The sequence below is a fragment of the Uloborus diversus genome, chromosome 5 (assembly GCF_026930045.1).
Source record: "Uloborus diversus isolate 005 chromosome 5, Udiv.v.3.1, whole genome shotgun sequence".
Taxonomy (NCBI): Eukaryota; Metazoa; Arthropoda; class Arachnida; order Araneae; family Uloboridae; genus Uloborus; species Uloborus diversus.
Window position 1 is genome coordinate 151,376,089 of NC_072735.1, and position 23,254 is coordinate 151,399,342.

At 33.1% G+C, this 23,254-nt stretch overlaps 1 protein-coding gene across 1 annotated transcript; it reads right to left on the reverse strand.

The window, feature by feature from the left end:
- Positions 1 to 1,481: 1,481 nt before the first annotated feature.
- Positions 1,482 to 14,530, reverse strand: LOC129223195 (uncharacterized). The gene is made up of 5 exons (XM_054857762.1): positions 14,463 to 14,530; positions 11,168 to 11,303; positions 9,530 to 9,626; positions 4,532 to 4,645; positions 1,482 to 1,588 (listed from the first exon to the last, which is right to left on the reverse strand). The coding sequence occupies exons 1-5, from the start codon at positions 14,528 to 14,530 to the stop codon at positions 1,482 to 1,484; spliced, it is 522 nt and encodes a 173-aa protein (XP_054713737.1).
- Positions 14,531 to 23,254: the final 8,724 nt, after the last annotated feature.

The window sequence follows — 23,254 nt, forward strand, 5'->3', positions numbered from 1 at the left end:
TTACTGAATAAAATAAGTACTAAAGAAAGTGATTATTGATAATTTCCAGTTGTTTTCTTTCCATTTAAACGTCAAATTTCAATGCCTTTACATAATTAACCTAATACTATTAAAAGTTGTGGTATCTATGTATCCATGTTTCTATGTCATCGCCACTTCTGATGAACGGCAGAAAACTGAGCACCGAACCAGGTATCGATAGATTTGTTATTTTTCCCGCAAACAACAAGTAGCCCCACAACTAAAAGCGCGTCGAAGGTAGCACGGAAATTAGGTATGAGTAAATCTTCCAGATGTACAATTAAAGTCAAGAGGAGGCAATCCGTAAAAGTGTAGAACTTAATTTCATTATTGAAGTTCGCAAAGCAAAAAGCTCGTCCAAGCAAAATGTAAACATTAGGAAATTGGAAACTGCTCTTGTGTTGGTAATTTAAGAGATCAGGAAAAGAGGTGTTACCATAGACGAAAACGTTATAAAAGAAAAGCTGAAGCAACTGTATTTAAAAATACATTAGAATAACAATCTAATCATGAATTATAAATCATCCCCTTCATTTTTTACGTTATAAATATTAATGTATCTACTGTACAATACAATCATAGTGCATCATTTTATTATTACTGTGCATGCCGTACTGTTTTATTTTACGTCCCCCCCTCCCCCCATTTATTATTGGTTGTTTGCATCGTAACAGTATTTTAAAGGCAGGATAAAACGTCTTTTAAAAAAATATAGTAAAGATTCAGAACTATATATAAGAAACTATTATGTATAGTTAATGGTTTAAAACAGCTTGAGGGGTGTTTACAAGGGTCTAAAATAATTTGGTATGTTTATAAAAAATTTCGCATACAGAACTTTTTCCACAGTGCATACAATACGGTACATAATGACACGATTTTTACTATGTACATGTTTAATTAGTATAAAAAAAGAGTTAAAAAGTTATTTTTTAAAAAGTCTTGTACAACGCGGTTTCGATGCTACATGGAACGAATTAACCGTGTTATACGAGGGACGCCTGTATAATGTTGACACACTGTTAAAAATTTTCCGGAAAATTTACGGTAATTGTTACTGGCATCCATGTTGCCAGTAACTATTACCGTAAAAATCAAATGTTACTGTAAAATTTTACGGTTTCCTCGGTAGGCCACAGCAACCAGTTGGCGCTGGGATCGCTTATTTCTCCGGTATAAATTACCGTAAAAGTCAGCGATGCGTCGGCGATGCAATTTTACAGTAACAATTACCAGAAAATCTTCCTGAATTTTTAACAGTGCATTAACTTTCAGACGTACGTATGGGAGATATAACATGTGAATAATAAATAACTCAGTAAAAATAATACAAGTTAATTCCAAAAACCAATAATAATTTTACTTTAAAACTTACATTTTATAACTAACTATGGCAAACAGAGCTTGAAAACAAGAGAATCATTAATTTATTTACAAAGCCAAAACATTTCCACTATGCCTCAGCCAGAGAAAGGGAATTTACGTTCAGCAGGAGGTACAAAAATGTAATCCGTTCCATATGTGGTATCCCATCGCTGAACACGACGACAAGTCTTCATCAGAGGAACTAAAAACCATGCAAACTACTACAGAAAATATGTTTGAAATTTATAATCGGTATAAACATTTAGTGTGGCAATTTATTTGTAGTTGCTGTTTTCAAAATTTTTATCTAAAATTAAAGCTAACTGACGCGTAGTGAAAATATTAAAACAAAAAATTGTATTCAACAGCGGAATTTACATTGGATTTTTCTATAGTTTAAAACTTATACAAAATAAACGTTTCAACTTTCCATAGGTTAATAAGCGTTAGCTTATGGAACCAAAATCATAAATATCAATAATATTCTGTATCATTTTTCACATTTTATAGGCTCGTACTCGACGCAGAAATGCAAGGAGATACGAAAATGGTAAGCGTCCTCATATATATATATAATAGTGAAAATCTCTGCTCGAGTAACGCTCTTACGTCACCAACAATGAAACTCGGAATAGCATGCGTTACGACATTATTTCATTATTGAAGCACGAAATATTCAGTGAGTTATTTATAATTTGATAATATTTTTTGGCAATGTTTGACATGCAAGGCTTTTTTTCGACAAGGCTGATATGGATTCCGTAACTTAACTGTTTTACTGGTAACACTGCAATTTTCAGGATAATAAAGGAAAGAAAAAGTGGTCAACAATTCACGCTATCTACTTTAGCTTCGGGTTAATCCACTGGAGTTAGGGTTAAAATTTCGCCAAACAGGCAATTGCTTCGTTCAAGTGTAGAAGCAATTTTCACCCATCGCCATCATGCCTAGACGGGCGATTTTCCAGTCAATGTATAGTAGCAATTCTCAACTGGTGATCCACAGATAATTTACTGGGCATGATTTAATTTGAGCTTACAGTTATAGTAGTACAGTAGACTCGTGCTACAACGCTTACGAGAAATGAATATCACGCGAGTTTTTTTGCAAGTAATGTGTCTTAGTGTTAACGTGATCCCACAACACGCGATTTTTTGGAAAACAGCACGATCGGTATTGGCTTCGTGGTTGGCTACTGAAAACGGGTTTCATTTCCAAAAAAACTACGACTAAAAATAACACCCCCTTCTGCTAAAAAAAGTCTGTGGTCACCGCATTTTCTTGGTGCCTCAATCTTTCTTCCTTTTCTACCTTTAACTTCTATTACTGTACAGTAATAAAATTGTTGAACTTTATTATTGTTATTGTGTACTTCTCGTACAGTTCTGTACATTATATCTAGCTCCTCGCTCTTTTACTGATCATTAATTTTGTGCGTTTTAATTAATGTGTAGCATTATGTTAAACTAAACATCTTTTTTTAATGCACAATTTATTCATTACTTTATGAGGGAAATGATAATAAATAGTTAGAAAATGGTTTAAAACTATTTGAGAGCTGGTAATAAATGCCTAAAATATTTCTTATTCCTTTTAAAATGTCGTATAGGTACCCTATTTGACAACGCAAGGGGTTGTGGAACACATCTCTCGCGTAAGTCAAGATTCCACACTGTTAAAAATTTTCCGGAAAATTAACGGTAATTGTTACTGGCATCCATGTTGCCAGTAACTATTACCGTAAAAATCAAATGTTACTGTATAATTTTACGGTTTCCTCGGTAGGCCATAGCAGCTAATTGGAGCTGGGATGGCTTATTTCTCCAGTATAAATTACCGTACAAATCAGCGATGCTAAGGTCCGCCATTTTACAGTAACAATTACCAGAAAATCTTCCTGAATTTTCAACAGTGCACTGTAAATAGCAATAGCAAGGGCTTGGTTCAATATTGTCCTCAAAGTATATAATTAACAATTATTATTCGGCAAAAAGCAAGTTTTTTGAATAATTTGGACTTGATCCGCTTTAGCCCTGAACGCTTCTCAAATATTTTTAATTTTGCGCTCCATTAAGAAATTCAACTATTTTTAAGCTCTAACTTTTAACTGATGGTTTGAAACAAAATGAGCTTTTAATAAAAATGAAGAGGCTAAATATTTTAAATTCCAAAAGAAAAGTTATCAAGTTGTCGGTGTGCCACTCGGCGGTATTCAAAAACATATCCTCATACATAAAATAGCCGATGATCGAGTAACGCGCCACGGCATGATAATTTGATTATATGTTTTGGTAATGTTTAACATGCAGAGAAAGGCTTGATTGCGACAAGGCTGAACTCGATCCGGTAACTTAACTGTTTTAATGGTAAGACTGACATTTCAGGGGAATGTAGAAACGAGAAAATGGTCAACAATGAACGCTACCTATTGGAGTTTGGAGTTTAGGGTTAATCCACTGGAGTTAGGGTTACAATTTCAAATATCAAAATATCACCAAACAGGCAATGGCTTCGTTCAAATGTAGAAGCAATTTTCACGCGTCATACTCTGACGGACGATTTTCTAGTAAAATGAATAAAACGCGAGGAGAAAAAAAAAGATATTCAAAAAATAGTTTGCGCTGGTTCTATTCGATGCTGCAAAAATAGCAGTTTTATAATTTTCGTAAGAAAGTTCATCAAAACCATTTTACCATTACGTGCCGTTCACACTTTCCATGTCAAAAAAAAAAAAAAAAAAAAAAAAAAAAAACGAAAAAAATCAGAAAATATTTTAAGCAATGACAATAGATTAAGAATTAGGTGATTTGCCAACTACAAAGGAAATAAAACCTAAATATTTTGAAAGTATTTTTATAATGAAAGTGTTGCTGTGTAGAAGTTCTGGACTTTACAATGGAGGAACAATTTGGCAAATTGTGCTTCGATCCCATGCTCTTTCTGAATTATCCTCAGTGACAATTCCAAAATGTATAAACCACAGAAAAATAGTTGATAATAATTTTGCAACATTGCTACAATTTCAGAGTGATTCAGTCATACTTTAAACGCGACCTAAATTTAAGTTACTATTCCAAAATTGAATTAAACTGAAAAGTTATTATTCTCTTAAAATAAAAACTTAAAATACAAAATTGTTACATACTAGGTCCGATTGTTGTCAGAATATCAGAAGGGTTTCCAAATACATCTGATTTCATTTTGCTAAATTCGTCTTGTGCGCGGTGACATTTGCAACTCTCTTTCAGAAATTGATTTCCTAAACAGGAAAAGAGAGAAAAGAAAAAGCAAGTATTTGAATAAAGTAACTTTGTCAACGTTGAGAAACTTTACAAAAAATAATAGTTTAAAAAAAAAACACGCTTTAGGAGCAAAATGAACTAAAAAGTTAAAAATAATCTTTGGATGACAAGTATATAAAGTAATCGACCAAACACTTAATTTTGCTGTAATAGAAAAAAAGCGTGGGGGGCTACCTATTTACATTTCTGCATGGATAACAAGCGGAAGAAATTTAAGGCAACCTGATAAGAATTCCCCCGCCCCACGCTTTTTTTTCTATTACAGTAAAATTAAGTATTTGGTCAATTACTTTATATACTTGTCATCCAAAGATTATTTTTAAGTTTTTAGTTCATTTTGCTACTAAAACGTGTTTTTTTTAGTTTTTTAAACTATCATTTTATTTTTTACTTTTTAGTTCATTTGGCTACAAAAGCGGTTTTTTTTTTAGTTTTTTAAACTATTATTTTATTATAATGGAATGCATCTTAGTATTCTATTGAATTATTTGCATCAGACATTTGGAATGCTTTCTAATAAATTCATGTGCAAACATTGTTACACTCCGTGGGTCTGATTTGTACGTTGTAAGTAATTCTAATAAGGCACTGGCTATTTGTCCAAAGGAAAGTTGTACCCACAAACATACAAGTTAAGTTAATAAAAGCGTCTTAATTGAAATAAACTAATAATTTATCACTAATAAATTAATTTGATCATAGAGTTTTGCATTGTCATCCGGTCTGAGGTTGCATTCCAAATTTTAAAAGAATCCGATCACAAAAAGTGAGCGAAAATTGAGTTGCAAGATTGTAAATTTAATTTCGGTGTAGACGGGATTAGAACGCTTGCCCAATGATTCCCGGAGGGTGACATCAGCGAAGACCCGCGTCTTAGCCTGCTCGGCTACGAACGCTCATAAAGTGGTGGAATGTACTAACAGTAATAAGCCACTAGCTCTTAGTCCAAAGGAGAGTGACTCACAAACATACAAGTGAAGCTAAGAAAAGCGTGTTAAAAATCAGTAAAACCCGACTTGGTCACTTTTGCAGTTGTCACGATTTTTTTTTTTTTAAATTTTGTTTTAACAAAGTTTAACTTACTGTTTCTAACAATCTTTTAGTTTCTCTTTATCTTACTACTATAAATATGCGAAAGTTTGTCTGGATGTATGGATGTTTGTTACTCTTTCACGCAAAAACTACTGAACGGATTTTGATGAAACTTGACAATAATATAGCTTATGCGTCAGAATAACACATAGGGTAGTTTTCGTCCCGTTATGGGGCAAACCCCCTTAGGGGGCAATAAAATACAATTTTCGTGTAAATTCTCTAATAGAGGGATGAAAAAATACTTGCACATATTTACATTATATGTCCATCGAAAGCTCTGATTTTTCTGGTGAAGATGGTACCTGTTCGAAATTTCTAAGTAGAATAAAAAACGAGTTATGAGCTTTTTAGTTCCATGTTCGAAGGCTTTCCTCAACTCAATACAATATTTAGTGTATCATTTCAACTCCCTGTCGATAGCGACAATTGTTGTATTGTTGACTTTCTTTGCTTTTCGTGATTGTTCAAGGCTTTTCTCAAGTCAAATCTTGAAGTAAGATTTTTGCACAAGATTGGCAAATAACACATGATTTGGCTGATGATTTTCCATTTAAACGGAACTTTAATGTAATTAATGGTTTTTATTATTATTTATGTTGATTGAACACTTACTCATTATCCAATCATCCAACAGATTGCCAAAATTTTTGCTGTTTTTGAAGCCGAAGACTACATCATAATGTTTCTCAGCTTTCACCATGTAAACAAAATATCGCCAATCAAAGAATTTTTAAAAAACTTTTTTTACTGTGTTAAACAATCCAGCAACTAAATAAGGCAAATCCATAAACAGCACAAAAATTTCCATTAATGTGACTTTGTGCACAAATTCAAACCATCGCCAAATTTTACTAATTATTTTGGAAACATTGCGGATGAAATTGTTTAGCGCCATTTTATGGTGACCAAAAGTATCTCAGCATCTGGCGATAATATCCCTGTAACGAAAATTAATATATCGTTTTACAAAGTAAGGAAAGAAGGGGGGAGCATCATCGAAGGTATCCCAAAACGATTCCCGCAAATTCGGTAAAATCGCACCAAGAGCCCACAATAATTGTAATTTCCCAAAATAACTAAAGCAAGTATAAGGGAATTACGAGCGAGGCTACATTTTTTTTTTAAACTTCGTACTTCAAAAGCCATACAGAGAAGGTTTTAGACTCCATGTTTAAAACAAAGTATCAACAGATTAATTTTTTTAAACATGAGAAGATTAATTTCATGTTTTGGAAATTTATTTATGCTTAAATATAGTACTTTTGTTTCTAAATCAATACTATTTTGTTCTTTATACTTATTGCTATTTTAGTTTTATGGGAAAGGAAGAAACTCTATTTTTAATCACGTCAAAAAGATTTGTTTTAAATTCTTTCACTTAAAACAGAAAACAAAAGCAAGTAACGATTTTTTCTCATAATTATTACTGACCCAGGCAACGCCGGGTATTTTTGCTAGTATAAACATGAAGAAATAGATACAAAAAATAGATTCTTAACTTAAATTGACAAAAAAAATGGATTCTTAACTTAAATTGACAATCTAAAAAAAGGCGTTTCGGTTCCAGAACTTTGATTAAATTTTATCTGCCAGCCCTTTTCTTGAGACTACGCATTGTGAACTGATAAGGCTTTCGATATCGCCCATCTTTTTTGGAGGTATTTAGGTTTTGTTTAGGAAAATTTGTCAGCAAATTGATTGTTTGCGATTCCCTTAGAAATCAGTAGAAATCTGTAAATATGTTTTCTTTGCCAGTGCAGTATCAATGCAGGAAAACCTGTTTGACATCGCTGAAAAACGCATACTCAAACTCATTCAATGTGTCAAAAATGAAAAACACATTTTTTCTTATTTCTGTGGGGGGAGGAGGGGTTGCATAACTGAAACATTATAGGAGTTTTACAAGTACCCCCCCCCCGTTTCACCTACACGAAATTTCCTCTCCCCCTCCTGTTTTTCAATTTCAACTATGCTTTTGATACACTTAACGGGGGAGGAAATTTTAAATGTTCGAAAAATTGAGGGGGGTAGCCGTTTTATAAAGAGATGAAAATAAGAATGTTTTCAAGAGCTAAGCAAGTTTGTTTAAAAAGTACCAAAGTAGAGCTTATACTATACACAGAGTATAAGACCGAACACACACGGCACCTACTGATCATCCAACTGTTAACAAAAAAATGTTAGTTACCATACAAAACTGTATCTTATCATGATTTCATTGTAGCTTAGACGTCGGGATGTTATGCGTATGGTGGACAATGCTTCTTTAACCTCTTGCGCTGGCAAAAAATTCAAATGCAAATAGCCAAACAGTTACCTCACTGTGAGGTGCTAAGTGTTCGATGCCTTTATTTTTTACAGAATAAAGCATGCGAGTCAAAGGATGGTGGCATTTTGTTTTTCTGATGAATTTCCTGCCGACGTGTATAGCTGTTGCTGCTGAAATACAGCCGTTACCGGCGTCGTCTCTTTCGACGGTAACGCTACATTCCCTTCAGATTGCTTCAAAAAAACTTTTTTTTCAGCTAAAGTCCAGAACATCCCCCCCCCCCTTTTTTTAGACTTACTAGTATTATTATGCTGTAAAAAATTTAGCTTTTTAATCAAATTTCAAGAGGGTGCTTAACGACCTTTCAATTTAACATTAGCCGTAGCACAGAAAATTCCACAAATTTAGAAACATTTAATTTCCCCAGATGTTTTTTTTTTTTTTTTTTTGTAAATAATTATTTATTGCAATGTATATGCAAGTTACTACTGTATATTATAACATTTAGCATTGTTTTTTCCGTTCAATGTATTTTTAATCCCCCCTCTCCATACAAGAGGGCGCTGCGCACCCTCTTTCAGTTGAAATAAGAAGCTGAAATTCTTCCAGTACATTACTGTCTACAAGTGTAAAAATATTGAGGGGTGTTCTGTTATCTATGAGACACTTTTTTTTTCATGTATTTTTGAACCACCTTAAGCACCTTGTGGGCGTTTTTCCGACAAAACCATCTTGACTTGCGTGGCACGTCTTTTCAGATAAAATGTTTGGTAATGGAAACAGCGATTATTTCATCACGGTCTTGAAATATCTTCAGAACTAAATATTCAATAGAATTAAAATGAATAATGAAAGCTTTGGTTACGAGCATTAGCTGGGTCCGACAAATCCCGGTATCAGTTCCCCCAGGTGATTAAAAAAAACGTTGGTGTCTAGTTCTTTCATCCTAACCGAAGGGAAAACTCCATAGCTTTAAAAAATAAAAGTAGTAATCCTTAAAGGCTATGATTTTATGTGAATTTTTAGTTTTAACGAGTCATTAAGAAATTCCCATTATCTGTATGGTAAATGGAGAGAATAACCCTAGTAAATTGAAAAAAAAAATGTTTTTATTCACATCTGAAACTTGAAACAGCAATTTCAAACACTCAATATAGATATCATAGGGCATATGTGGCAGTGAGAAGCAAAGGGATGTAAGTGGACATTTTCAAGTTTTGAGTAGAACGCATATACAGATTACGTCCCAGGTAATCTGTATCATCATTGATTTTTTTTTTTCTAAATCATGCTATACAGCAGCACCTACCAGAGCTACAAGTACTATTTCTTGCCCCAAGACAGAGGAGGGGTTCACCTACCATTTGTACTGGTTATTTCCAAATTTTTAATTTTGCCACTTGCGTCCCTTTGCTTTACACTATATGATAAACAGCTTATATCGTAATTTTATCATAATAATAGGTAACATTATTACCTGAATAGGATCCAAACCGTTTACCATCAAAATCAAATTGTGTTGTTGAGACTAAATGTTTCGCTCTTTCACTTGATAATGGGGTTAGTATTGGACCCTATAGAAATATAGCGAAATTTAATACATAAAATGAGTTTAACCTAAATATTTATAAAAATAAATGTGGAACTCCAAAAATGTGTGTAAGGGGTAAACTCGGAAACTACCAGACCGACCAGTTTGTTTTTTCTTGTGCTTTTTGAAGGTTTACAGACTATACCGAAAAATAAAATCGATATTTCTTTCTTTTCTTTTCCTTCAATTTTTAACACAATTTTCTCATTAAATAAAATTGATTTTGAAAAATTGCTTAAACACATAAATATTATACATCATTCTAAAGTTTTTTTTTTCTTTTTTTTTTTTTTTTTTTTTTTTTTTTTTGCGTCTCACGATGGAAATAGTTCCAACAATCTAAATTACATAGTCGGGAGTTATAAGTATGTTTAGCTCGATTTTTCAAGTTTTTTCTCTATTCCAGTCACTTATTAGCGCTTTATAAAAATCATCAATAGGAAATGAACAAATTGCTCCATGGTTTTATTTTTCATACCTGTTTAGAGCTGTTTTTTATGCCCCAGTTGGAATCCAATCGAGGGTTCGTATTTTGAAGCTTCCATCTCAATTAGAAGATGTGAGTTACTAACGTTTTAACTCGAGTTTTAAAAACTTTACTCAATTCAAGTCTCTAATTAACTCATTTCTTTTTTTTCTTTTTTTTGTTTATTTTTGGCAAATGTCGTAACTGTTTTTTCCTTTCATCAGTAGCTGGTTTTCGTCTTTTTTATTTATTTATTTATTTATTTATTTATTTATTTTTGCACATGATAAATCGTTTTGCATCTTATTGATTCTATTTTTTCCGCAATTTTTTTGCAGGTGTTTGTAGAACTCTTTTTAGAGATTACATGTAATCATTTCTGTTTACTTTAAGCAAATAAAAACTGTGATTTCTTTTCTATAAACCTGTTATCCTTATTCTAATGTTTTATTTATATTTTAATTTCGGAAACTCTTTTTAAGACCGTTTTGTTGTATTCATTCAACTATACTGTACAGTTGATGCATGGAAAATATCGTTTGCATGAATTTTCAATCAAAACAAAACGAGGTACCTCATTTATTTTCTTTTTTAGTAAACTTTTTCTTCTTTTTACCACGAAAACAATTTTTTTCCGCAGCTGTGATTCTGGAAGAGACGCGTTAAAGGTGAAATTTCAGCCCGAAACGGGAGCAATAAAACAGAAGTGACATGTCTTAGCATGATGCGATCAAGCTGACCCCTGAAAGTCCATCTGTCCATTAACACAGTAAAACCTGTAAAGTTGATTACCTTTGTAAGTGACCACCTGTTTAAGTTGACCGTTTTTTTTTACAGGTACAGAGTTAAGCCTATACCATATAAATGAACCTCTATAAATTGACCACATGTTTAAGTTGACCACTAAAGTAGCGCATCGCAAGTGGTCAATTTACACAGGTTTCACTGTATCTTACTCTGGTTAGCTGTTGAAAACTTTGGGATAGTCTATATTGGCTGTACAAAAATATTTGATAATGTGTGCATGCGTGAAAAATGCTAATGTGTGCATGTCTTACTTCGCCGATTATTTCAATTGCTGGAGGCAGATTTGTTTTTGGTCCAAAATGATCAGCGTAGGTAGTTTCTCCAAACGAAGAAAATTTTCGTGGCTCTTCAAGAAAATCAAAGCGGTGAGCATCATTTGTTAGATCTCTTTAAAGAAAATAACAACAAATTAATATTTTCTCCTTGCAATAAAACATGTAAACTCGATTTTCAGGACATCCTGGACATAATGTTTAAAAGTATATGAATTAGCTACAGTACATGCAGAGGAGAGTAATGACTAGGGCGACATTTTTTTCTTTCTTTTTCTTTTGATTTTGTAATTTTTTCTACTGATCAGATTTTTTTAAATATATATATATATATATATATATATATATATATATATATATATATATATATATATATATATATATATATATATATATATATATATATATATATATATACTCTAGCTGTACCCGACGCGCGTTGCTACGCCAGCAAAAAAAATACATCATTATACTGATTTTCATGACAATCGGTTGAACGGGGCAGAAGTTGCTACTCTGCAGTGCCACCTGGTGGCGAGTGGCTTCAATGAGCAAATTATGCACCTTCTCCGTGGAAAAATACATATATATAGCAATTTTCATAATAATCGGTCCAGGTATCAAGTGAAGCCGTGACTATACTCAAATTTTGTACTCACGCGGTTTGCAAGATCAATCAATCGTTAAAAATATCAAATAGAAAAAGTTTTAAATCTCCCCGTTGCATGAAAAGCCATAAAACAATAAAGAAAGAATTTATTTGTTCAAACTCAAGAAAAATGGCAACAGCTAACTTCTTATCAATGAGATCTTTCACGCGAATTAATTTCTGCAGCCGATAATTTTATTCGTATTTATCCAATGGATTGTGACTTAAATTGGAATAAAAAAGGAACTATCGATCGGATTTTTTTTTTTTTTTTTTTTTTTTTTTGAACTGGTCTATAAACATTCCCAGTACCAAAAATAACAAACGGTGAAAGTTTCAGCCAAATCTGCCGGGTAGTTTTTGAGTTCATGGATGACATACAGACAGACATTCATTTTTATATTATATATATATATATATATATATATTATATATATATATATATATATATAATATATATAGAGAGAGAGGGGGGGAGAGAGGTTTTGTTAGTCCTTTTGATCCATTTATCCCCACTTATGGGATTCAGCGGATCACTAGTGGTAATGAATATGGAGTAATGAAATTTTGAAGTAAGAAGAAATCTAATGAGCATTAGTTTGTATTTATGCGATCAGTACTGACTTGAATAAGTGAAAGAAAACTTTTGTGTTAATAAATTAATAAGGCAGAAAATAAATGTGCCGTTCTATTCAAAACTTTGGTAGATAATACAGTCATTATATCGCGCTTACCGGTGGACAACAAAAAAGCTCGATGTGTCCCAAAACGTGATATAACCGAGATGATAAAAGGTAACAGTTTAACTAACGTAAACAGTAATTACAAGTGTGCCTCTACAAAAATATTAGTTTAATATAATACAAAAACAATTTTTCTTAATAAAATCAAAAGAAAATTAGTTCCAAATTTTCTTTTGAAAAAATATTTTTTTTTTTTTTGATGGAGTATGAGTCGAAAGTTGCTGCTTAATCTCCAACGAACTGAGTACATGGAAAATATGCCTATTTTGTTCATTGCTTAAACAAAGAACGAAATATTTTTTCTGAGAAATATTTTTCCGCGATATATTTATTACCTTTAGCATCTGCTTGTCAAATTTTGCCAAAATCAATATTGCTGAAATTTGAATTTTAAGTTTAATCTTGAAGCAAAACAAGCCATTAAACAATACTAAAAGTAACATTAGGAAGAAAAATAACAGATTATTTTAAAAAATACTAAGCACTTTTCATAATGCACTCAAAAGGACAAAATAACTTTTCTGGGTCAGAAAGGACAATATTTAAGTATTCCTGCAGTTTTCAATTTTTCCAAGAAAATGACTCTACAAACGAGGAAAAAAGAGACTGCAGTCAGTCAGAGAATTTCTTATCATTATCTTTCTATCATAAATTTGAGTGTTGAAACATACATATTTTTCTGGGAAAATTTGGTTTGAAATGACTTGAGCCGCACTTTTCCTCTTTCGTGGAGACATTTTCTGAGAACAATTGAAAACTACAAGAATACTTAAACATTGTCTTTCCAGACCCAGAAAGTTATTTTATCCTTTTGAGTGTATTATAAAGAGTGCTTAGTATTTTTCAAAAAATTCTGTTATTTTATTCTTTGTAGTGTAAATGTATTTCAGAAATAGAATAATGTTACTTTCACGAAATTAAACTTTTTTTACGTAAATGCTTCATACTCTTTAATAGGGAAAAAAATTATATAAGTGTCTAAAAAACTTTAAGCTTTTGGTACTAAAGATTAATCCTTGTTCCCTTCTAGGATTTCTTTGTGTGTTTGTTTAATTAGAACTGAAGACCGGCGAAACTAATTCGTATTTCACAACATACAAGTTACTCGTGATAAAGATCCCAATATCGTCGCCTCAGAGCAACAGTAAGACATCTAATCCCAGTAATAACACTACTGTTGCTCTGAGACGACGATATGTGTCATTACTTAGCCTCGTTTTCGGTTATTGGCATAGATGAGGATAAAAATCCTAAGAAAGCAATGATGGTGGATAAATTTTGTGCTTGGCTCCAGAGAAGCGTTGATTCAAAATTTTTATTATGATTACAATTAATATTGCTGTTGTAAGGCAACAAAATTTGTAACAATGGGTTTTATATTTAAACATTAAAGGGAAAATTACATGAAATTTACTGTTTTCCATCCTAACCGAAATGATAATTTTATTTTAGAATTGATTTTTTTTTTTATCGTTAAGTTGTGCCTTAAGCAAATCATTTAGTGAAATCACGAAGTCTCTAAGTATTCTAGTTGCTGAGATATAAGCAAAAGAAGGCCTCAGATTTTACCCGTGACAATCAGGCCAAGTATAATAAAATTGCTTAATAATGCAAATGATTATACCCAGCCAACAAATGATAAAATATCCCGCTAAAACTTGAAAAGTTCCATTAAACTATGAAAGCAAAACTGGCTACCGCAATTTCAGGAATGGGAAAATATTTCGAAAATTTGGCACGTTCCAATTATGATAATTCATCCCCAAATAAACGCTCATTAAAAAACTATTTGGCAATTTTCGACAGTGTATATCACGATACAGTCTGAAAGTTTGACATGCTCTTCTGCTGGAAGAAATATTAACCTAAGATCAAATCTTACCTTTTAAGTGAAACAAGGTTATCTGATATAAAATTCCTACTTTGAACTGTCTGAAAATGATCAGCCATCTTGGATTTCAATTTAGTTTCACAACATTTCATAAATTTCAATCATAAATCTCATCAATTTCCACCACTTCTTCAAGGCTTTACTGTAACAGCGTTGACGGTTGCTATGGAGACCCAGGTTATTAGCCTCATGTAAAGGGCATGCTGCGAAAAACTGCTCCCCGATGGTAGTTTTTAGTGTAGAGTCAACCCTCGTTTATCGCGGTTAATTCGTTCCAGACTTGACCGCGATAACTGAATTTCCGCGAAGTAGGATTATGTACTTATAAACATAATATTTTCCTAATTAGAGGGCATAAAACTTACTTGCGACAATTTAAATAGGTTTTTAACATAGTTAGAGCGCCTAGACATGAAACAGCACCCTTTACCACCATTACATTTTTATTACTGAATATATTGTACAAAATATGCTAAAAGGAGATACGTTAGACGTAAAAGCTATGACATTATCATTATTGGGAAATAAACTACACATGCAGTTCTTACACACTACTAATCTACGAAAATAGCTTAACTTGTTCGATAGGAAATTAATTGCCAGTTAGTGATCGTATGTGCCCCCGTCATATGTATACAACTTAAAAAGTTAGTACATTGTTGAACACCATTGAACAGACGTGTTTATCTTCTAGTAATAGTACAGTGATTTTTACTTTCCAGTTACTGTTTAACAGTTAAAATGAGATAGCGATTCCCTATACTTTCTTCGGCGATTTTATACCTTCATGCCCTCAACCTACAGCCCCTCAGAAGAGCTTATCTTACTTATAAGACATACTCTGTTATTGTTTTGTAGGAAAAAGTTTACACTTGATCATAAAAAAGGCTATTTACTATAGTTGAAAAAAAAAAAAAAAAACAGAAAAAACCGCGATGTAGTGAAGCCGCGAAAGTCGAAGCGCGAAGTAGCGATAAGGATGACTGTACACCCATTTCATCAAGTTGCCTTGTGAACAGGTTTAAAGGTACCGTAAAATGGTACTGTTGCCATGGTGATGATTTTGCTCTCTAGTGGCCTCTTTTTCGAACTTACGAGCTCCCAAAAAACAATATACCAGGTAGTGTTACCATTTAGGTAAGACTAGAGTCGCTATATAGATATATAGGGGACTTAAGTAAGACCCTTTCCAAGAGGTTGCTATTGTTTTTGTATACCTTAGATAACTTAATTGTTCTTAGTGCGCGATTCGACTCACTCGTGGACGAGCAAAAAGCCTCCTTTGGGCAGACCACTTATACTGTTTTCCAATTTCTGGTAAGTTCAGATTTGATTTACTATTCTGTCAGTGATGTTTCATAGTTTTCACAAGCTCTCAACATTTGTTGAAAATGGGAATGTTGGGTTACAGCAATGGGCCACTTATTTTTCATGGTTTTTAGTAGCTTGGAGATTCATTTTATTCTCTGTAGGGATGCTTTCGTCACATTTTGTGTTATTTATTGTTAATAATGGCAATAAAAGACAGAAGAAAGCTTGGGGATCGCCCTACTCATAGGAGTTTTTGAAGAAGGTGCTGACCAAAATCCGGACTAAATACAAACTGAGATAATTTTTAAAAATTATTTATTTTCATGAGATTTGGAATAAGATATGTGATTTCGCGTTTCAGTTTTCATTTTTTTTTTTTTTTTTTTTTTTTAAAGATCTTGTTTAAAATTTGTTAGACCTACGTATTTTCTGAGACCTAAGTACTGTTTGACCACGGATTGTATGGAATTGGCAAACATCCAGTTAAGGCGATTCCATCTGAATGAGGGGGAAAATTAAAATTTTATGCGCGTATTCCGCTCATTTGAATGAGACTCTGCTTAATTCAGAGGCTAAAATACATCTGCAAAATCTGACATCCCTGAAAACTAATAGATGCTTCCATTTCCGCCTGTAAACCGGATGTTTGCCTTTCCATACAATCCGTGGTTAGACAGTATTGGTACCAAGCATTTAGTTGATGAGATTTTTCTAGTTTTCAAATGTTTCTATGTCAAAACCTAGGGAGGTAATAAATGAGAGAACTGTAATTATATATATTTACCATGATGAACTTTATTAATCACTCGAGACGACAAGTGATGATTAAGTCTTAAAAAATTGAAAAAAAAAAAGGTAAATGATGGACTAAAAAAATTCTTTATACAGTTTCAAGCAGAGGACAACTTGAAGTCTCAGACAACAATAGGCGATATCAAGTTTTCAATGTCATTTCTAGGTTAAAATGAGGTGACCCATAGTTGTACGGGGTACAACTATGGGCCACGGAGAAAAAAATTCCTCTTACTCATCTTTCCAACATAGATTTTTTTTTAACATTTCATTCGAAAGACGAGATGTATATAGCTACCTTTGCTAAAGTGCTCAAATTTCTAAATCAAAGATGTACACGAAATTTTCCTTGAAAACATCAAAAAATAGCCCATAGTTGGACCGTTGTTGAGTGTAAAGAAAATTTTACTTGCTCTACTTGCTTGTTTACTCTAGTTTTCAGACATTTTTTTTAATTCTAAAACGAAATGTAATTTATAGCTAAGAATAATTTTAGCAGCATGAATTTGTATTTTTGGAAGTATTTTCGTTGGTGAAAAACCTTTGAAGCTGAAGTATTGCAATAGTAACTATTTTTAAGCACTGCTTTTAATCTGCCGTGGGCATATGAAAGGCAGTATCTGCATTTTTTTTTTTTTTTTTTTTCATTTATTGTACGTTAGATTTATTGTACAAGCTTGCTTATTTGGTTTCGGCTGAAAAAAAAAAAAAAAACACGAAAATAAAGTCTGGATCAAACGTTTCCCAAACGTTAATATTGAATCACTAGCTTTTACCCGCGGCTTCGCTCACGTTGATGTAGTTTTTTTCAATCGATTCAAGTTAACGGTCAACACATGGAAAAGGTCAAATAGTTAGCAAAAAATGGTTTGTCTCCAGTTTCGCTGACATTTCAAATTGCCTGCCCCTTTAAATTTATCAAAAGGTATGATTAAAACTGAAAATCAGGGGGAAGGTGGGTAAATGAAATGTCAGCGAAACTGGGAAGACACCCAAAAAATCACACAAAATAAATCACGAAAACGTTCAGGAGTTCTAAAGAAGTTAGTTTCGGTAATTCTCAAAAAAACCAATTCGAGTGAGATCAACTATTCTTAAATGAAGTGAAACAGTTCCCTTATAATTCCGATCTCCGTCAAATAATATCCAACGCTACACCGGCTATTATTGTATAATGTATAGCTTCTTACCGGAGATGTCGTCCCAAAATAGGGTCAACAATCACTACAAATCCTGATTCTAGTGATGTCCCTTTAGTGTGAGAGCATCAAACCTTTAAAATTCCAAACAGAAGGAAATCAACTGTTTCTAAATAACGTAAACGGTCCTGATTAAAATACCAAAAAAGTTCAGAGTAAAAATCCCTTTAAAATCAGAGTAAGGACAACAGTTTTTTTTTAAGTTCCCATTCAAATGAGGACAATAGTGCAAAAAAGTTCTCATTTCGCAAAGAAAAAAATTCGCAAAAGTCTATTAAAATGGTCTCTATCAGCGTTTTCAAATAACATTTCCCTGTGATAATCTCAGTCATGATTATTTCCAAAAATCTTCATCAGTACAGGTCCGATAGGATAAAAAACAAATAAAAAAACAAAAACAAAATAAAAGAAAGAAAGAAAGAAAAATATTCTCTATTGTCGCCATTAAAATAGGGACATTAATTCAACAATACCCTAATTAGCATCATTAACCCTTAAAACTACACACACAAAAAAGAAAAAAGAAAATGAAAAATTTCATAAAAATTTTCAATAATTCGCCAATCCATTAACGTAGTCGTCTGGTAAGACTGGAGATAAAAAATGAATTTGGTGGATTAATTTACATTTTAATAGTAGTTTTAATGTTCTTTAAGAGTGTTTCACTAATTTGGCAGATTCATTTTAACTTCAATACTTCATAGTACTTATAATGATCTTTTTACCAAAATTAATTTGGCGGAATTTTTACATTTTAATGCAACTTTTGTAATGGCTGTAGTAATTTTTGAACCACTCGTCCCGAACACGTTATCATAACTCTTCCGATCAAATAAGTTTTTAAAATGTCATTTTGTTTAGTTTCATTTTATATCTTTGCAATTAAAAGCAGCGTTAAAATGTAAAATAACAAATCCAAATTCATTTTTAATCGTCAAAGGACCATAGTACCATATATTCGCCAGAGACTTGCCAAGTTTATGAAACTGCGTAAAATGTTTGGTTAATCTGTATTCATAAGATATAATTTTTAATTCCGAACAGAAGATGCTATAAAGAAAATGTCTGCATGTATTTGGCCGTTCCTGGCGAAAAATAAATCTTTGTTCGATGGTAACTGGGGGGTAGGGGGGTAGACTCTATTTCATAACTTTATTTAGTTACCAGATAATTGTACGTAGCAAAAATACCCGGCGTTGCCTGGGTCTGCAATAATTATGAGAAACAATAGCTATTTTTATTCGTTCTCTGCTGTAACTGAAATAACTCAAAACACACCGCTTTGACGTGATTAAAATTAAAGCTTCTTCCTAAGCCATAAAAGTAAAATGGCAATAAGTATGAAGAACAAAATAGTACTCTTTTAGAAACGAAAAAACGATACTTAAGCAATACAAATTTGCGGAATTTCCAAAATATGAAATTAAACTTCACTTGTTTAAAAAGATTTATCTTTTTTTGAGCAATCACGATTGCTTATTGTTCTCACTTGACCGTTTTTGGCGTCCGTGCCTTTTTCAGCTTGAACCAGGCCTGCAGCACCACCGTCCACCGGCGGCGGCGCGGCTGGTCCTGAGCACTGTCCCCCGAAATCCACTTTTGCTGGGCGGTGGCGTCCATGTCCCACACACACGAACGCCTACACACACACACACGAACGCCTACACACACACACACGAACGCCTACACACACACACGAACGCCTACACACACACACACACGAACGCCTACACACACACACGAACGCCTACACACACACACACGAACGCCTACACACACACACACGAACACCTACACGCACACGCACGTACACAACACTCACTCACGCACATGCATACATACACTTACGCACCCACGCACCCACACACATGCGCCTACACAAACACACACGCTCGTGATTGCGAAAAACATAATTTAAATTCAAGATGCCAAAAATTCAAATTAATTTTTTTTTCCGGACATAGTCAAAACCCTTTTCTTTATATTGCTATTGAAGTACAAACTTTTAAAAAACGTAGCCGCCCGTAATCACTTACTGCGATTTAAAATGTTATTGAACTTTCATTAATCGTATTGGGATACCTTAAATGTGGCTCCCTCTCCCTACTTTGTAAAACTGTGTGTTACTAATTTTCACCGAAGAGATAGTGTCGCCAAATACTGAGATACTTCTGGTGATTATAAAATGTTGATGTTTCCAATAAATAGTAAAAATTTGGCAATTGTTTGAAATTGTGCGCAAAGACAAATTAATGGTTGAAGTTTTTGTGCTGTTTATGGATTTGCTTCATTTAGTTGTGGCGAATTATTTTACGCGTTAACAAATTTAAAGGAAGACATATTAAAGAAATTTCGATATTTGGTTACATGGTGAAAACCGAGAAACAGTATTGCGTACTTTTTAACTTCACAATCAGAGACAGTTGAAAAAAATTGCCAAATGCCTTAGCTATTGAAATGATTCCACAAAAAAAAACTGGCTAGATTCCTGCTGATCGAATTAATACCCAGTCAACCCCCCCCCCCACACACACACACACAAAACGCATTAATGGCCTCAAAGTTGTATTAAAATGGAAAATAATCAGCCAAATCCATGTATTATTTGCCAATCTTGTGCAAAAACCTTACTTCAAGATTTGACTTGAGAAAAGCCTTGAACAGTCACGAAAAGCAAAGATAGTCAACAATACAACAATTGTCGCTATCGACAGGGAGTTGAGATGATACACCAAATACTGTATTGAGTTGAGGAAAGCCTTCGAACATGAAACTAAAAAGCTCATAACTTGTTTTTTATTCTACTTAGAAATTTCGAACAGGTGCCATCTTCAGCAGAAAAATCAGAGCTTTCGATGGACATATAATTTAATATGTGCAAGTATTTTTTAATCCCCATATTAGAGAATTTATACGAAAATTGTATTTTTTGCCCCCCCACTAAGGGGGTTTTGCTCCCCATAACGGGACGAAAACTACCCTTTGTGTTATTCTGATGCATAAGCTATATTATTGTACAGTTTCATCAAAGTCCGTTCAGTAGTTTTTGCGTGAAAGAGTAACAAACCTCCATACATCTATACATCCATACAGACAAACTTTCGCATATATAATAGTAGTAAGAAAAACGTGTTTCTTCAAATATCTCGAAACCTCGTTTCTGCAGATACTGCCGTTTACCTGCCCACGACAGTATTATACTTAGCATGTTTGTCATAGAAATTCTAAGGCCTACTTTTGCTTACAACTCAGCAACTAGACCGCTTAGAGACTTCGGGATTTCACTAAATAATTTTTTGAATCTTAAGGTACAATTAACGCTAAAAAATTAAATTCTAAAATAAAATCATTATTTAGGTTAAAATGGGATACAGTAATTTTCATGTAATTTCCACCCATTAAATGATTAAATCGCCGCTGAAAAGACGAATGGGCGTATTTCACTTTTAAGTATTTTGCAGAAAAACGATTTAAAGATTTCCAGTTCACTGTATCACTTAGGAACTGCCACCAGTGTGAGGGACTGTAACTGTTTTGTTATTTATTGTAGAGATACTCCGATTGGTCATATTTTAAAATCGACTTTGGACATTTCTGTGGTGGTCATAACTTATTTTTCGTTTTTTTTTTTTTTTTTTTTTTTTTTTGAGATACGCCCATTCATCTTTTTAGCGACGAAATATAAAGCCCATTGTTACAAAAATTCGTTGCCTTACAACAGCCGTATTAATAGTAATAATAGTTAATATTTTGATTGAATAATTAAAATTTGTTTATAATTTCAAACACAAATAATAATATTTACCTTTAAACTTAAATTCTGTGACTAACTACGGCAAACAGTGTTCGAAAACAAGAGAATCAGTAATTTATCTACAAAGCTAAAACATTTCCACTATGCTTCAGCCAGAAAAAGGGAGTTTACGCTCAGCAAGATTTACAAAAGTGTAATCCGTTCCATATGTTGTATTCCATCGCTGAACACGACGACAAGTCTTCACCAGAGGAACTAAAAAACATGCAAAATACTACAGAAAATACGTTTGATATTCAAAATTTATCATCGGTATAAACATCAAGTGAAGTAATTTATTTGTTCTGTTTTTTAAAAAAAATTTTCTATGCATTAAAATAAAAGTAACGTCAAAGAAATTGTGGCAGGAAGTCTGTGACGGGCCCGCGTCCAGGAGACTCCATAGCACCTACAGCCTTGAAGGTTGTACAAAATTACTTTGAGCCCGGGGGTTTGCACCTGGGTTTTTTTTTCATTTAAAACTTCGAATTCGTTTTTTTCTTTTTTTTATTTTATTTATTTATTTATTTTTTAACCAAAATCTCATGTAAATTGTCTACTAAAGGGATGAAAAAATTTCCCACACCCTTTAACATTCGGTATAGTTCAAAGGAGATTTTTCTTTCTGCATTAAATGAAGCTTATTCCAATTTTTTCAACTAATTAGAACTTTAGAACAGCAGATATAAAAGGTTTCAAATTTTAGCGAAAAGTTTTAGGCGCAGTTCAATTCAAGCCCAGAACTAAAGAGCAAAATATTGTACTACAGACAATGAATTTAAGAGTGACTTTTCAAGCTTCCAAAAACTGGCGTTTTAAAGTGCTCGTGAGCCCCGTAGCATAACTGTGCCAGTTGGTACACGTTAGTTCGGAACCCGGGAAAGAGGGGTGCTCTTCAAAGTGCTTTTTTTTAATATCTCGGTTATGCATATTTCAATCAAGTTCTTTTTGTCTTTGGGGGAGGAGGGAGCGGAGTTGTGTTTTAATTATGAGGTGTTTACTTAAATTCCATTTTCTACGAGACGGAACGCGTTTTTTAACCCGATTCTTTCTGAAAGACGGTTTAAGTTTCTGCTAATCAAATAAGATTGCGCAGCAATCCTCAGGGTGGTGAGCACCAACGAGCAATGCGCGGAACCCCTTAGTATTTTAAATAAATATTTCAAGTAAATATTTGAAATTGATCGATTAATTTGAAAACTAATTTTTAATTCTGCGAATTTTTAAAATTGTGTTTTGAACTTGATTGAATAAATAAATACCCTCTATTTGTGTGACTTTTATCTGACCAATACAATGAAGCTTTTTATTAGTACTTAAAGATCCCTTTATACTTCTTGACCCCCCCCCCCCATATTACTCTGTATCCTTTCCTAGTCAATCGTCGCTTCTGGTATAGTAATATTTCTTCCACAGAAATATAAATTAGTGCATAAATTAATGCCTCCCTCTCTTATAAGCATGCTTAATTTCATTTTTGTTTTTAAATTATATCTGTAGATGTATCTTACATAAATTTCCTACGTGAAATTTCTTTACTAAAGAGCTGCGGGGCGACTTCGTGCGTGGTGTTTCCGAGATTTTTTAGCAACCATGAACTGTTTTACGTGATCAAAATTGATGTTGCTTTGATTTTTAGATTGCCATGACGGTGAGAATAAAATAACTTGTTTTAATATTTGTTACGA

Coding starts and splice junctions, on each gene's coding strand:
- LOC129223195 (XM_054857762.1), bottom strand. CDS start 14,530: ATGGCTGATCATTTTCAGACAGTTCAAAGTAGGAATTTTATATCAGAT. Junction 11,304..14,462: donor AACCTTGTTTCACTTAAAAG/GTAAGATTTGAT, acceptor TTTTCTTTAAAG/AGATCTAACAAATGATGCTC. Junction 9,627..11,167: donor CAATTGAAATAATCGGCGAA/GTAAGACATGCA, acceptor ATATTTCTATAG/GGTCCAATACTAACCCCATT.